The sequence below is a fragment of the Podarcis raffonei genome, chromosome 1 (genome assembly GCF_027172205.1).
Source record: "Podarcis raffonei isolate rPodRaf1 chromosome 1, rPodRaf1.pri, whole genome shotgun sequence".
NCBI lineage: Eukaryota > Metazoa > Chordata > Lepidosauria > Squamata > Lacertidae > Podarcis > Podarcis raffonei.
The window spans coordinates 64,213,887-64,229,259 of NC_070602.1; the positions used below are offsets into that span (position 1 = coordinate 64,213,887).

The 15,373-nt window shown below is 42.7% G+C and overlaps 2 protein-coding genes across 8 annotated transcripts in view; one reads left to right on the forward strand and one right to left on the reverse strand.

The window, feature by feature from the left end:
- DCDC1 (doublecortin domain containing 1) overlaps positions 1 to 13,468 on the reverse strand; it is a 262,066-nt gene extending 248,598 nt beyond the window's left edge. For all 4 annotated transcript variants that reach the window (XM_053389861.1, XM_053389869.1, XM_053389854.1 and 1 more), the window contains exon 1: positions 13,386 to 13,468. In XM_053389861.1, coding sequence (XP_053245836.1) covers positions 13,386 to 13,433 — 48 coding nt within the window. In that variant the 5' untranslated portion in view covers positions 13,434 to 13,468. The remainder of the gene's footprint in view (positions 1 to 13,385) is intronic.
- Positions 13,456 to 15,373, forward strand: part of DNAJC24 (DnaJ heat shock protein family (Hsp40) member C24) — a 42,917-nt gene continuing 40,999 nt past the window's right edge. The window contains exon 1 of one of the 4 annotated variants that reach the window (XM_053389983.1): positions 13,456 to 13,548. The gene's annotated coding sequence lies outside the window, so the exon portion shown is untranslated. Of the gene's footprint in view, positions 13,549 to 13,571; positions 13,760 to 15,373 lie in introns of those variants that run through there. The other 3 variants (XM_053389991.1, XM_053389976.1, XM_053389966.1) reach the window with 3 other exon arrangements.

Genomic DNA, 15,373 nt, shown 5'->3' on the forward strand with positions numbered 1-15,373 from the left:
AACCCTATTTTGTGGCTTTTTGCAGGAAGCCACGGGGGGGGGGCAGTAAGCTCAGCTACCCACTCTTTCACTAGACAGAAAGGGGAGCTCTCATCAGTGGAGTAATGCTAGCATCATTCTTTGGGTGGAGGCTAGTGGAGCTGTTCTGGGTGTGGCACAGAAAGACCTCCATCCCATTCAACCACCACTCTGTGTGCTGCAATGGAGAGTTGTGTTGCACCATAAGGATGCTACTTTAGTGTCCTGAATCCCTGGCCTACCTAGCAGTGAATCAGTATGTTGAGTCCCTAGTCTGGGGTCAAGCCACATGTCCAAAGTCCCACAGAGATCCAGGAGCACCCAAGCTGAGGCCCATCAACATGGACAGTTGAGCAGACACATCACCTCAGCTCTGCTGCCCTTTTATACTCTGAATGCTGATTGCAGCATCTGGGCTTGATGAGTCATGTGACCCTCAGTTGTTCTGAGCCTAGTCCAGCTGAGGAATCAAACATCTCCTCTCAGAACTAGTGAGCCCCACCTGACCAGCAAGGGAGCTGGGTTGTGGGCCTTGCCTGCCTCAGCTTTGCCTATTGCTCCCCATTACTCAGAGCCTACCTTGTTCGTGGAGACAGGGGCCCCTCTGGCTCTGGTGATGGGTCCTGCTGCTCTGGTTCCTGTGCACTGATCCACATCCCTTTGTCATCCTCCGTCACGCTGTGGCTACTTCCTACACCAACCTTCCCTTCCCCAGCCCCAGCTTGCGCCAGTGTGTCCTCTTCCTCCTCCCCATTGCCCTGCCAGTTCATGACATTTAGGTTTCCATTAGGAGGAACTAGTGGGTTTTTTCAGGTTAGTATATTCTCTACTGTGGGACGCAGGTGGCACTGTGGGTTAAACCACAGAGTCTAGGACTTGCTGATCAGAAGGTCGGCGGTTCGAATCCCCGCGACGGGGTGCGCTCCCGTTGCTCGGTCCCTGCTCCTGCCAACCTAGCAGTTTGAAAGCACGTCAAAGTGCAAGTAGATAAATAAGTGCCGCTCCAGCGGGAAGGTAAACGGTGTTTCCGTGCGCTGCTCTGGTTCGCCAGAAGCGGCTTAGTCATGCTGGCCACATGACCTGGAAACTGTACGCCGGCTCCCTCGGCCAATAAAGCGAGATGAGCACCGCAACCCCAGAGTCGTCCGCGGCTGGACCTAATGGTCTGGGGTCCCTTTACCTTTACATTCTCTACTAATTCATATGTCACAGGGTAGTTTACATAGCATAAAGAAAAACTAAATTTAACACTATTAGAACCAATAATATTTTACTATAAGCAGCAACTATTTAATAAGATTAACATTTTCTTTACCAATTAAACTTTGTTAATATAAATGTGAGGGGATGGTGAATAAAATCAGGCAGCTGTGGTAAAAAAGCACCTTCATTCTTTTTAAATTTTGCATTTCATTTTTTTCCCATTGCTAAGTACCACTTATATAAGACAATAACTATTCTCCTTGGAAGCAGAGCCATATGTAAAAATAATTTTCCATTTTTCTTTTGAATGTGAACCTTCCAGCAATGCCTCTAATTTTCTCTTAAATCATCTCTCAATCATCTTAAGGTTCTAGTAGATAAACATTGATAAATGTTTGATACCAAATCATTTGAATTGTTATCATCTTTATACAAACTCATAAAGTTACTGTGTGATGGAGATTGCAATCCTAAACACATACCTAGGAGTAAGCCCCATTGAAACCAATAGAACTTACGTCTGAGTAGGCAAGTATAAAATTCTACTATAAGGTTACCATTTCTAACATTATTCCACACAGCAACTATATTATTTTGTAAACACACAATTAATCCATTCCATGGTTCAAAATTATTGGAATGTATTTAATTGATGATTTCTACTTTTAAACAGCAAACTTAGGTTTTTATCCATGCAATGCTTCATGAAATTTATGTTGTAATATCAATTTTTATTTATATATAAATGCAAGCAAGTTTAAAACAATTATTACTAAAATAATAAAATAATAGCCTACTGCTAGACTGACTTAACATCTGATTAATGTTGCATCTTGAATTCAGGTTAAGAAGTAGATGTTTTAATGGAAAATATATAGATAAATTGGCACTGTTGACAACGGCATAAACCAAACCATACTATCTTTTGAATTATCATAACTGACTGAATTTCCTCTTTTTGCTCTTAATTCACCTGCAGCACATTAGACAAGGTAATAATTTATGATAATCATATGAAAATATACAATTAATATTCATCACCTCTAGTTTCTCATCACTTTAGATAATCAGTAATGCAGAGTGAAAATGCTGTCAGATTTCTAATTGCTTTGTAATGGGCCTGAAATAGGGAAATCATTAAAGACAAACAATCTGTCACTTGTCTGTTACTTTAACTATCTATCACTAAAAAAGAAACTCATTAAAGAAATTGCTAATGAGCTACAAAAGACTGCACTGAATGTGTCCTGCAATGTATTTTAAACAATACAGTATCTGCCTAAATAATTCCCTAGACACTGTATACATTTTTGTGGACTTAGGAAACATATATCGCTCATGCAGCTTGATTTTATTATGATAGTTTCGCACTTAACATGTAAATAATTCACATTATTTTCAATGTGACTTACTTCCACATGGCATCTACTGACCTGAGATCCATGTGCACAGATGCATCCCGTTACTTCTATAGAAAGCTGCTCTCTGTGCATTTGGACAACATAGACTTGAGTCTTCCTGTCTCAATACTTCCTTGCCCTTCGGTCAGGGGATTCCTATTTATCAAATAAATTTACTAGGGAACCTCCACATAATTTATTATCAGGGCAGGCAGATCTGGTACTATTATTACTGCTGTTAATACTTTCACTAACTATTTACTGTATTTAGCATCATCCCTGTGTAAAGGGATAAAATGGAAGTGACATACTTAGTGTTTAGAAGGCTTACAATAATCAAATAATTGAGTTGTCATCACTTTAGCCAAACCAGCAACCACCACATACAAGAGGGAGTTGTCAGCCAATTCAGGGTAACACTGAGGTTGACAGAGAGAGAGAGAGAGAGAGAGAGAGTGCATACACATACCTTTAGAACAACCCCTAAGGTGGAACACCCCACCCTCAAAATAAATAAAAAACCCAGCCCAGTGAAGACTTAACATGTATAGTGCCCTCAGAATACTAACTGTTGAGAAACAGGGGAGAATTCTGAAAACTGGATGGACAGAAAAATATTGAATGGTTTGGTTGGAAATGTAGGAGGAGGCAGAGACACAGCTATAAACAGGAAAGAGAGAACCATTTCATTCTCTGTAAAGGCCATTTCTTGGTACACATTGAGAAGTTATTTTGAAATATCCCCAGAGACAGAAGTGCTTAACTGCCATAAAAATCAATGGAGAAATCCAAATAACATTAAACAATTTGTCTGTTGGTGGCTTGATCTTACAAAAATAATGAAGTGTTTTAAAAGCTTTATTTTTATTGTATTTTAAAAGATGAGATCGACATAATAGTTTTGCAATCCCAATAATTTATCTGAAACTTGACTTCCGGGTTAGCGCCTCCGGCAATGGCGGAATTCCTCTGATCGGGAGGAATCCGCTCTGTGGAAATCAGGGTCTGGCCGCCATGGCGAAAGCGGAGACCCACTAAAAACCACAGGCAGGAGAAGCCTGTGGATGTGGGATTCGGCTGGCACCTTTTGCGCCTCCCCTACTCGTGGGGAAACCCGGTTTCGGGGATCCGGAGCGACGTGGGATGAGTGGCGCGGTGCTTCGAATTGACTGCTTCTTTCACAGAGTGAAGCAGCATTGCTGTTGCCGGAGAGCGCTGACTTTTTTCCTGTGGACAATTGGACTTTAAACAACTACCCGTGAGTAGAACGGAAAATTGGATCTTTAAATATCTTAATTTGGCACCGAACGGGAAGGTTTCAAACAGGAAGTCCACCTTCCTCTTTTGTATATAGATTGAAGCAAAGACGCTGCAAGCTAAAGTCTTGGAAAGCTTTTCGTAAAGGATTAAATTTCCATCGGTTAAAATCATTAAACCCCCCCTTGGAAACAGGGGAAGAGGGGGGAAATTTTGGACCTAGTAAGCCTGCAGGAGAGAGTGATGAAAATCAAATTACCACCGCTCTGAACCTGGAAACGGGCTGCCAGTAAGATTGATGTCTTGGGAGAGTTCATTGACTGTGAACAGAATGTATGTTGACAGCTAGCTAAATAAGAGAAATATATTGTTTCCATTGTCCTCTTCTGCATTTAAAAAGGAGGAAAAGTAACTGAAAATTGAAACTAATTTTTTTTTTTTGCTTGAACTGTGCTTGAAAGGATTGATACAAGTGGAGACTGTTTCCCTCTAGAGGGAGCTTTTGAAACTGTTACAAGAGTGGAGCTGGGGAATCTCCAGCTGTAAGATAAGAAACTGTGAGAATCAAAGATTGACCTTGGACCATTTAAAAATGTTGACAGAAGAAGCCTTTGTTGGCTGTTTGCAGTATGGTAACGCTGCAGAGAGCTTGCTGGGGAGACCATGCATTAAAAAGAAAGGACTCAAAAATAACTTAAGGTTTTAATAAGAAAAACAAAAACTCCTTTTACACTAAATACATTAACAACCAAACCAGACCCAACCACCAACCCATCCCCCAGGGTAATGGGAGAGCTAGGTGCTGCTCCTTATATACTACACCCAAATGCTGACACACCTTAATCAAATACAACTCAGCAGCACCTGCTATGCTTCACAGCTGTAAAGCTGGGTCTCGTTATCTTACTCTGGCCCTTGCTCTGGCCCCTTAAAGACATACACATCGGGTGCAACAATGATGAACCTTTACATTTAAATAAACCATTCAACATTTCCCCTGCGGTTCATCATTGTGGAACAAAAACATAAAGCATATTTTGTACATGTCTTTCATGTGTAACCTTTGGAAGTGCTTTAGTAAAAATGTCCGCAATTTGATTGTCACCTGGAACATATTCAAATACAATCATTTCGTCAGCAATTAGTTTCTTTACAAACTGTAAACGTAACCTTAAGACTCTAGTGCGCTGCGTATTGGTCTCTGAACACAGGATAGCAAGTCCGCTCTGGGAATCAAGGTAAACTTTTACTGGTAGTGTTACTTGCATCTGTAGGTCTGCAAATACTTGCAGATACCATTCTACATCACGAGTGGCCTGAACGCATGCACATAATTCACTCTCTGTTGTGGAGAGACAAATAATGGTTTGTGTCTGGGACTTCCATTCAAATGGACAACCATTATAACAAAACACCATACCAGACACACCCCTGCAATTATTTTGTTCCACTGCATGAGATGCATCGCAGAAAATTTCAAAACCTTTGTCAATACATGTTGTAAACTGCAACCTATAATGTTTGGTGTGTTTAAGGTAATTTCTGAACATCATTGTAGCTTTTTGGCTCAAAAACTGCCTTATTGGCATACACAGTATTAAAATGTTCATCTGCAAAACGTTGTGGCTTCTGTCTCTTTCTATCTGAACGTCTCAGTCTGGAAGGAGAGTCAGACTCCTCAGACTTAATGGGACTAAGTGAACCACTAGTTTCAGGTTGTAAATCATTGTCAGATTGAAGAGATGCCTGTAGGCTAAGCTCACGGTCAGAAAACTCAAGAGAATCTAACCTCCCCTCGGGTGCCTGTGGCTTTAAATCATCAAACAAATTATCAGATTCAACAGGCTTTTTGTCTTTTTCCATTAATTCAGAAGCACCATTTCCTGCTGCTGCTGCTTCTTCCTCTTCTTCCTCAGTATTATCTATACCATCAGTATCTTGGAAGACAGCAACTCCATTCCAATTTACAGTTTGTATCATGCTTCTGGTAATATGAAATTTGCCAGTTGCTGGTATGTAAATTCTGTACGCCCCCTGCTGGTAGCCCATTAATTTTCCCTGGACACTACGTTCACCCAATTTCTGCTTAGCGGGATAATGCATAATTACATCTGAACCCCAAATGCGTAGGTATTTCAGATTAGGGCATTTTTTAAACAGCTTCTCATAGGGGGTGACATCTAAACCAGAATGATAACTGCGATTTTTAACATAACAAAACGCATTAAGCGCTTCAGCCCAAAAGTCTTTGGGCAGATTAGCATCGTGCAGATACGTTTTAACCCCTGCCTGTAGGTCACGCTGCACAACTTCAACAAGCCCATTTTGCCAAGGACTTCGGGGGCAAGATAACTCATGAGTAGTCCCCTGCGCTTCCAAGAATTTCTCAAAATCCTCAGAAACAAATTCCCTGCCCCGGTCAGAAAACAGGTTCTTAATTGATTTGTTAAAGTGCGTTTTTACCCAGTTGCAAAAAACTTTGTACTTCTCAAATGCTTGGGACTTCTCAGCTATTGCATAAGTCCAACAATATCTACTATACTGGTCTATCAGGGTAAGCCAGTACTTAGAACCTCCTAATGATGGTGGGAGTGGCCCAACTAAATCACAATGTACACGCTCAAATGGCTCAGTTACTTTCCTATCTGAGCACCTACCCTTGCGTGCAACCTTAATCTTATTCTTGCAACAGGATAGACATTGCATAAAGAATTTACATGGTTTTAAGTTGAGGCCATTAACAATATTCTTTGTCTTAATTACATCAGCAAAATTCAGGTGTCCCAGAATTCTGTGTGCCTCATGGACACACCCGGAATGTGGCCTTACATTCCTCAACCCCTGGCTTGACTGTGCTGCTCTGCAATTTATAGGCGATTGGGAGTAGGTGCGAAAATACAGTCTATATAAACCATCAGATTCCCGGGCATATAATAGACGTTTGTTCCCATCGAAAAACTCACACATTGACTTTAAGAAACGCACAGTTATGCCTTGACGAGCAAAGCACCTTACTGACAATAAATTGTCCACTGACGGGCAGTAAATGCAGTTCGCTATTGTAATGTTTAAAGAGTCAAGTTTAACGGTACCCCTGCCAAGCGACTGCAAGACTTGTGAATTGGCTAAATGTACATTACCAATTTCCTCTTCGAAAGAAATAAACAAGCTTCGATCATTGCAAACGTGCTGAGATGCTCCTGAGTCGACAATAAAAGAATTCCACTTGGCACCTTTAATTCTTTTACGATCTGTAGTCCGAGCATGAAAAGCTCGCGGCTCATTTCTGTATTTACGATACGATGTCAGCTGCTGGGCTGACAACCGTGATTGACGAACAGAAACAGACTTGGGAGTACTTTGCTTTCTTTTGGATCTGCAGTCCTTTGCAAAATGTCCTTGCTTATTGCAGAACCAACAACGCTTGGCAGCTTTAAATGCAGTCGTATCACCATAAGTTTGCATATGGCGTTCCTCATTACTTCTGGAAATAGGAGTGCTTATGGCACAAGCCTCCCTTCTGTCCAACTCGCCCATTAATCTTGCCGTTACCCCTTCCACAGTTAATTGTGCTGGTGGAACAGCAGATATCTGGCTAGCTATACCATCAAAGTCCTCGTTAAGGGAACAAAGAATGATAAAAACATACTGAATATCAGGTATTTCCATGTCCCTTCGAATTAATTCGCCACGTATTACCTCCAGACGTCTCAAGTGTGCTGCCAAATCACTACCAGGCTGCAACTTCGTCTGGTACAACTGCTTGAAAAACGTCAATGCAGATGCTGACTCTTTTCTAACATGCACTGCTGCAAGACTGTCCCACATTTCTTTGGCAGTTTTCTTATTTCTTATATAGACTACTTGCTGGTCGCTGACTGCCAAATTAATTATCGCCCTGGCTTTTGCATCTCCTTTCGACCAAGCATTAGTCACAGGGTCAGGAGGGTCATCAGTTACATAGGTCCATACTTCTCTAGAGGTCAAAAGCGCCTCCACCCGAAAAGACCATAAACTATAGTTCTCATCTGTTAGCTGTGGGAAGACCAGAGCCTTCTCAGCTTCAGGAACCCGGTCAACCATTCTGGAACTCTTCCAGACCCACAGAACTACGCTAACAGGAGAAGGAGTTTTCAAACCTTTCTCAGAGTCCAAAAATATGCAGTCATCCACTCAGCAGCTGGGCCCATAACCAAAGATGTTGGCTGTTTGCAGTATGGTAACGCTGCAGAGAGCTTGCTGGGGAGACCATGCATTAAAAAGAAAGGACTCAAAAATAACTTAAGGTTTTAATAAGAAAAACAAAAACTCCTTTTACACTAAATACATTAACAACCAAACCAGACCCAACCACCAACCCATCCCCCAGGGTAATGGGAGAGCTAGGTGCTGCTCCTTATATACTACACCCAAATGCTGACACACCTTAATCAAATACAACTCAGCAGCACCTGCTATGCTTCACAGCTGTAAAGCTGGGTCTCGTTATCTTACTCTGGCCCTTGCTCTGGCCCCTTAAAGACATACACATCGGGTGCAACAATGATGAACCTTTACATTTAAATAAACCATTCAACAGCCTTAGTGACTGTATTATGTAAGAAAAGATATTCGCTGGAACAGCTACACAAGAAGACGGATGTTATGACTACTAAAATTGATAACTTGGGACAAAAAGTGATTAATTTGGGACAAAAAGTGAACATCAATACAGAAATTATTCAGGATTTGACACAGGACTCTACTTCGACAGGACAAATTGGGGAGAAGACGAAGGAGAAAGTTGTTGTTGTTGAACCTAAAGTAATACAAGTGGGAGCCCCAGCCTTACAGAGGCAAATTGAGGACTATAAGTTGAGGCCTTTTATGATTGAATATAGAAAAAGTCAGATTTTGAGGATCGGAGCTCTGCTCGGACTGGAGAAGGAAAGTTGGATAGATCCCTTCGTGCAGGGATTTATTGACCGTTGGGACCTGGATTTGTGGGGGCCTTTGGATTTGGAGGAATTTTGAAACATGTCCTGAAATATTATATGGACTGTAGTTTTAACTATGGAGAGTTGGCTGATCTGTCGAGAAGGAATAAAAGCATTGTTAGGTTGGAGTCTCCCCGAGATCTGCTCTTCAGCATCAAAGAATATTAAGAAGACCTGCAGAAGGGACTTGGAAAAGAGTTAAGAGCCTCGGACAGAAGATCTCCAGGTTGATGAACTATATGGAATTGACGGAATTGACTGGCAAAATCCGAGACCAGGGAGAAGAGATGGTGGAAGAAGATTGGAAAAGTTTAAAGTTTATATATAGAAATACTGTAAAATTAATGAGTGTTAGGAAAATGTTGGAATGAAATTTTATGGCTTTAGTAGAAATGTTATAAGGAGTTAAGTATAAATAAGTACTTTAGCATTAATGGAAAATAAGGTTAAAAATATGTTAAGATATCTACATGACAAAAAATAGAGAAAGATGGAAAGGAATTGCTGAAACAATTAATAGAAGTGGAATACAAAAAGGGAGGTGAGAGGAGGTTGATGAAACAAGGGAATGAAAGATAGAGTATTGAAATGGTATGATGTATGTTTTTAAATTCTTGTTGTTTTGTTTTGTTTTGTTTAATGTGTTAAGGTTGCGTTTTGTATTGTTTATATATTGTATTGTACTGTTTTTTTCTCTCTTTTGTCTTTTCTTCTCGTCTTTTTTCTTTTCTCCTTTCTTGTAAGTTTTAAAAGCAATAAATATTATTTTTTTAAAAATTATCTGAAACTTGGATAACTTTACTTTAAAAAAATAAAAAATTGTCCAGTAGCAACTTAGAGACCAACTAAGTTGGTTCTGGGTATAAGCTTTCGTGTGCATGCACACTTTTTCAGATACACTGAAGCAGAAGTCACCAGACCCTTATATATAGTGGGAGGGTGGGGTGGGGGTTTTCTCAGAAGGGTCGTAGGATATGGATGATTGACTCTTTTCTCTAAAAGTATGAATCGGGGGGGGGGGAATCCATCTGCAGCAATTTACATATAAAGCTAATGTTTCATGAGCAAGTAATAATAATAATAATACTACTACTAATAATAATGTTATTATTTATGCCCCGCCAATCTGGCTGGGTTTCCCCAACCACTCTGGGCAGCTTACAGCACATAAAAAATGGTAAAACATTAGACATTTAAAATTTCCCAATACAGGGTTGCCTTCGGATGTCTTCTAAAAGTCAGATAGTTGTTTATTTCCTTGACATCTGATGGGAGGGAGTTCCACAGGGTGGATGCTACTACCAAGAAGGCCCTCTACCTGGTTCCCTGTAACCTCACTTCTCACAGAGGGAACCACCAGAAAGCCCTCAGAGCTGGACCACAGTGTCCGGGTTAGACAATGGGAGTGGAGACGTTCCTTTAGGTATACTGGGCCGAGGCCGTTTAGGGCTTTAAAGGTCAGCTCCAATACTTTGATTGTGCTTGGAAACGTACTGTGAGTCAATGTAGGTCTTTCAGGACCAGTGTTATATGGCTTGGCGGCCACTCCCAGTCACCAGTCTAGCTGCCACATTCTGGATTAGTTATAGTTTCCAGGTCATCTTCAAAGGTAGCCCCACATAGAGCGCATTGCAGTAGTCCAAGCAGGAGATAACTAGAGGATACACCTCTCTGGCGAGACAGTCTGTGGGCAGGTAGGGTTTTAGCCTGCGAACCAGATGGAGCTCGTAGACAGCTGCCCTGGACACCGAATTAACCTGCACCTCCATGGACAGCTGTGAGTCCAAAATGACTCCCAGGCTGTGCACCTGATCCTTCAGGGTCACAGTTATCCCATTCATGAACAGGGAGTCCTCCACACCTGCCCGCACCCTGAAGCCCCAAAACTGTCTTGCCAGGATTCAGCCTCACTCCATTAGCTGCCATCCATCCACCAACTACCTCCAGACACTCACACAGGACACTCGCCACCTTCACTGGTTCTGATTTAAAAGAAAGGTAGAGCTGGGTATCATCTGCATACTGATGAACACCCAGCCCAAACCCCCTGATGATCTCTCTCAGTGGCTTCAAATAGATGTTAAAAAGCATGGGGGAGAGGACGGTACCCTGAGGCACCCCACATGTGAGGCACCCCACAACACTCATCACCCAACACCACTTTCTGGATGCAGCCCAGGAGGAAGGAACAGAACCACTGTATAACAGTGTCCCCAGCTCCTCTAGATGGTCCAGAAAGATGTCATGGTTGATGGTACCAAAGGCCGCTGAGAGATCCAGCAGAACTAGGAAGCAGTTCTGTGTGTCAAACATATGGTAAAGATTATTGGAAACAGTGGAAAAAGTTTTCTGGAAACTGATTTGTGACCAACATAACATGTGACAATTCACTGACAGACACCCACAAATAAATGTCTCAGAAGCAAGACCCTGTGTATATGACACTTGACTATGCATTCACAAGCTGCAGGTCAGCATCAAGTCCATGTGGGAAGTTGTACTGCCCCCAGGAATATACACTTGGCTGTGGCAACACCCTAATGATTTGTTTCTTTTCACCCCAATGTTTATCATCATTTGCAGGGAAGACAAATGTCACAGAAATCTCATCTTAAAATGGGATTTCATACTAATGAATATCATTTTGCATCACCTGGCCAACCAATTTCCCAGTCTCAAATTCAACATTAACAACATTTTGAACTGACACCAGTACTTCAGTGGCTGTTTCTGCTTCATCACCTTTTAAAAAAGATAATCACATTTCCCACAGGGACAGTATTCCCTGTGTTTGCGGTGTTTACTTTAAATTATGTTAAAAATCAATTTACTGTTTGTAAATTAAGTCTGCCTTCAACCTTTTATGGGGATGTACTGTTCCCTGAAGGGGACGCGGGTGGCGCTGTGGGTTAAGCCACAGAGCCTAGGACTTGCTGATCAGAAGGTCGGCGGTTCGAATCCCCGCGACGGTGTGAGCCCCCGTTGCTCGGTCCCTACTCCTGCCAACCTAGCAGTTTGAAAGCACGTCAAAGTGCAAGTAGGTACCGCTCTGGCAGGAAGGTAAACGGCGTTTCCGTGCACTGCTCTGGTTCACCCGAAGCGGCTTAGTCATGCTGGCCACATGACCCGGAAGCTGTACGCCCGCTCCCTCGGCCAATAAAGCGAGATGAGCATCGCAACCTCAGAGTTGGTCACGACTGGACCTAATGGTCGGGGGTCCCTTTACCTTTACCTTTACTGTTCCCTGAGGCAATGCAAGGGACCCTCTGTTCCTGAAGTGAATGTTTGTATCTCTAGATCGGGGTGAGGAACATTCGGCCCTTGGGCAAATCTTGGCCCTCCAGACTTCTTCATTTGGCCTGTGAGGTCATTTTGAGCAAGCCATGACCACCCACTCTACACCTGATGTCATACAGGTAAGGGCAGGGCTTGCCTGAAAAGGCAGGGCTTGTCCAAAGCTCATTTGTGCAGCTCCCAAAGTGTCCAACACCCAGCTGGTTGTCAGGACACTTTGAAGAACTGTGCAAATTAAGGACCTTGCACAAAGCAGGACAACTTCACCTTCACATCAGCCAATACGAAGGGAGAGCAATCCTGCAGGCAGCATTCCCATACTCAGCACTAAACAGGATTGCTGCCCACATCAATCCTGCCTACCTGCTTTCATTAACAAACTAAATGGCTCATAATATACGTAGAACTGTATCAAGGATAAACGTCTTCCATTTCCACCTTCACCAGGGTCTCATTGGGGCTACTCTCTTCCAAGCTCAGTTCATCATTTGCCCAATCAGAATGCTAGTGACAAATGACAAGTTGTATTAGATGTGACAGTATCAAATTGATGCGGAGGGAGGGAAATTGGCATTTACACATTTGCACTCTGAGCCTTTATTTATACATAAGTCTGATTCATTGTGTGTTGCTTGATCATAAAGGGTGGCGTTCAACGTTCAGAGTAAACCCACTGAAATCAACAAACGTGACCGTTCATTGCAGTGGGTCTATTCTGAATAAAACTTGGCTGAATAGCAACCAAAGAAGGTCCCAGTCTACGTCCTTAAATAGAACTAACTTATGACAAAAACAAAAACAAAAGTTTTGCTCTACTTTTCTAAACCCAGAACTCTTGCTATTTTAAAGTGAGGTAGCTCAGGAAAAAACAGGGGCATTCCTATCTCCTACCCCCCGCCCCTAGTTTCCATATGTTCCTTATCTTAGGGCTTAGGAATTGCCTCCTCCCCACCCGCCCCCAGCAATTTATATGGAATGCGACTCCATACAAATTTCTCCTCCAGCGTCTCCGGATTGGAGATAAGGGTGCTGAAAACAGGCAATATTTAGAGTGGGCTAAACACCCGCTTAGACCCGTTGCTCGAAGAAGCAAGAAAAGGCTAAGCGAAGCTTCCCTTAAATATTCTCTGGAAGAGATAAAGCTAAGCCCAGGCCCCTGCAGGGGAGTAGGAGAAGAGAGGCTCTTGATTCTATCCAAACGAAGAATTAAGTAACGTGAAGACAAACGCTCACTCACAAAGCGCCGCGGCTTCTCCATCTGCTCCGAGCGGCCTTCGGTCGCCATGACGACGGCGTCTCTCCTCAGCCGGGCTCGCTTTCTTCCGTGTGCGTCGACATGTGGGGCCGGGTAGGAAACAGGCACAGCATCCGGAACGTTGCTTACAACGAAGCGCTATGAGGTTAGTCGGCCTTTCTTCCTGCTTTATACCCAACGCGGCAAGTTCTCGCCCTCTCTCACTCCCGCCCTCGAGGATTATCTGGCGGCCTGGTGCACAGATCCACAGAGCCGGATGCGGCCACTGGTTGCTTCCCCGCTTCTAGTTGCTGCTTCGTGAGGCGTTTCGCTCGACGAGGCCCGGCATCGCTTGCCACTCGGGGAGTGGCAGTTGGGTGAGTTTGGGTATGCACGGTCCTCTCGCTCCAGGAAGGGCTCCACTGCCGTGTGCCGCTGAGGCCCTTGTTCCGGCAATGCCAGCCAAAGAGTCACAGATATTATTATTATTATTATTATTATTATTATTATTATTATTATTATTATTATTTTATTTTACGAAGGAGAGACGCTTCGCCTTCTCAGATATGTGCCCTACTACTCTGCTGTGTGAAATTCCGGTTGTGTGTGTTATGGTAGGCCCGTAGGAGGCCTAAATGTTCCGGTGGGGAACACCAAAAAAAGTAGGGAAGGCAGCTTATCCCTTTCAACACATTATTGTTTTACTTGTATTCATTAAGGCTATATTATATTACTGTTACCAGCACAGGCCCTGCGGCAGCGGGGAGCCAGGTAGGAGGGGAACTATTTATGAGGCTGCCAGAGCACATCCTTGCGCTGCCTTCCTCTCTATTCTTCCCCTCTTCACCTTCATCCATCCTCTGGTTCCTTCCCAGCCCCATCCCTTTGCTCTTCCTCAGCCTCTCTTAGCTCCATTCACTTCTTGTTTTCTCTGGCTACTCCTTTTGATATGTTTTGTTTTTATGTTGTAAACCACCCCGTGATTTTCGAATAAAGGGTGGTATATAAATTTAAGCAGGTCTGAATAATGATGATCTATTTTCACTACTCATTTTTCTACCGTTTCCATTCTTTCCACCTGTCTCCACCATCTCACTTATTTCCCCACTTATTTCCAGCCACTGGGCCTTCCTTCCATTCTTTCTCACTGCCTACAAATAAAACTATAACAGTGCTTACTGTCTTTTCCCATCTCCTTGATAAAGATTTATTGACATGATTTTCACTTGTCTAATCTCATTACTTAACTTTGTAAGCAACTCTGGAAACTTTTTTAGACTGATCATTTTTCCATCAGTTGTATAGAATGCAGAATAAAAAGATTCATGCTCCAGAACAGTGGTGTTTGCTAAGGTTTATGAAGCACTGTGTTTTGTTCACAGGTTAACAAAAATTGTGGGTAGCATCCTGCTACCCACAATGGTAACCAGTTACATAATGAAGCTCACAAGCAGGTTTTAAGGCCAATAATGCTTTTCCGTTGTTTTTCTCCATCAGCATATTTTGGTCTGCTTCTGAACCTGCAGAAGGAAAATTATCTGTCAGCTGATTTCTACATGCAACTTCCAGGTTCAGAGGCGGTGTGCCTCTGAATAAGCTAAGTTTGTGAAGGCTAACAACAGTAATGGTTTTTGGTCTCAAACCCTGCTTTGTCTACTCACCTTTAACAGGGTGTGTAAACCAGTGGCCAACACCATACAATATGCTATGCGAAGAAGTCCTTTATAACAGTCGCCCCAAACTGAGCTAATTTCTTTTGTCTTGATTAAGCAGTGTGATCCTGTCTCTACTCAGAAGTAAGTTCCATTAATTACAAGTGGGTATAGTTCTGCAGCATTAATTTCCTTGTTGTTTCCCGTCACTCTTATTGAGAGTTGCCATTTAGGTACTAGGACTATGACAGATGTGGAAATCAAATGTCTCTTCCCATCTCTATGCCACACCTGCTTGGTACCAGTCACAAAATTTCAGTTGGAAATAGGGAGAGCCAA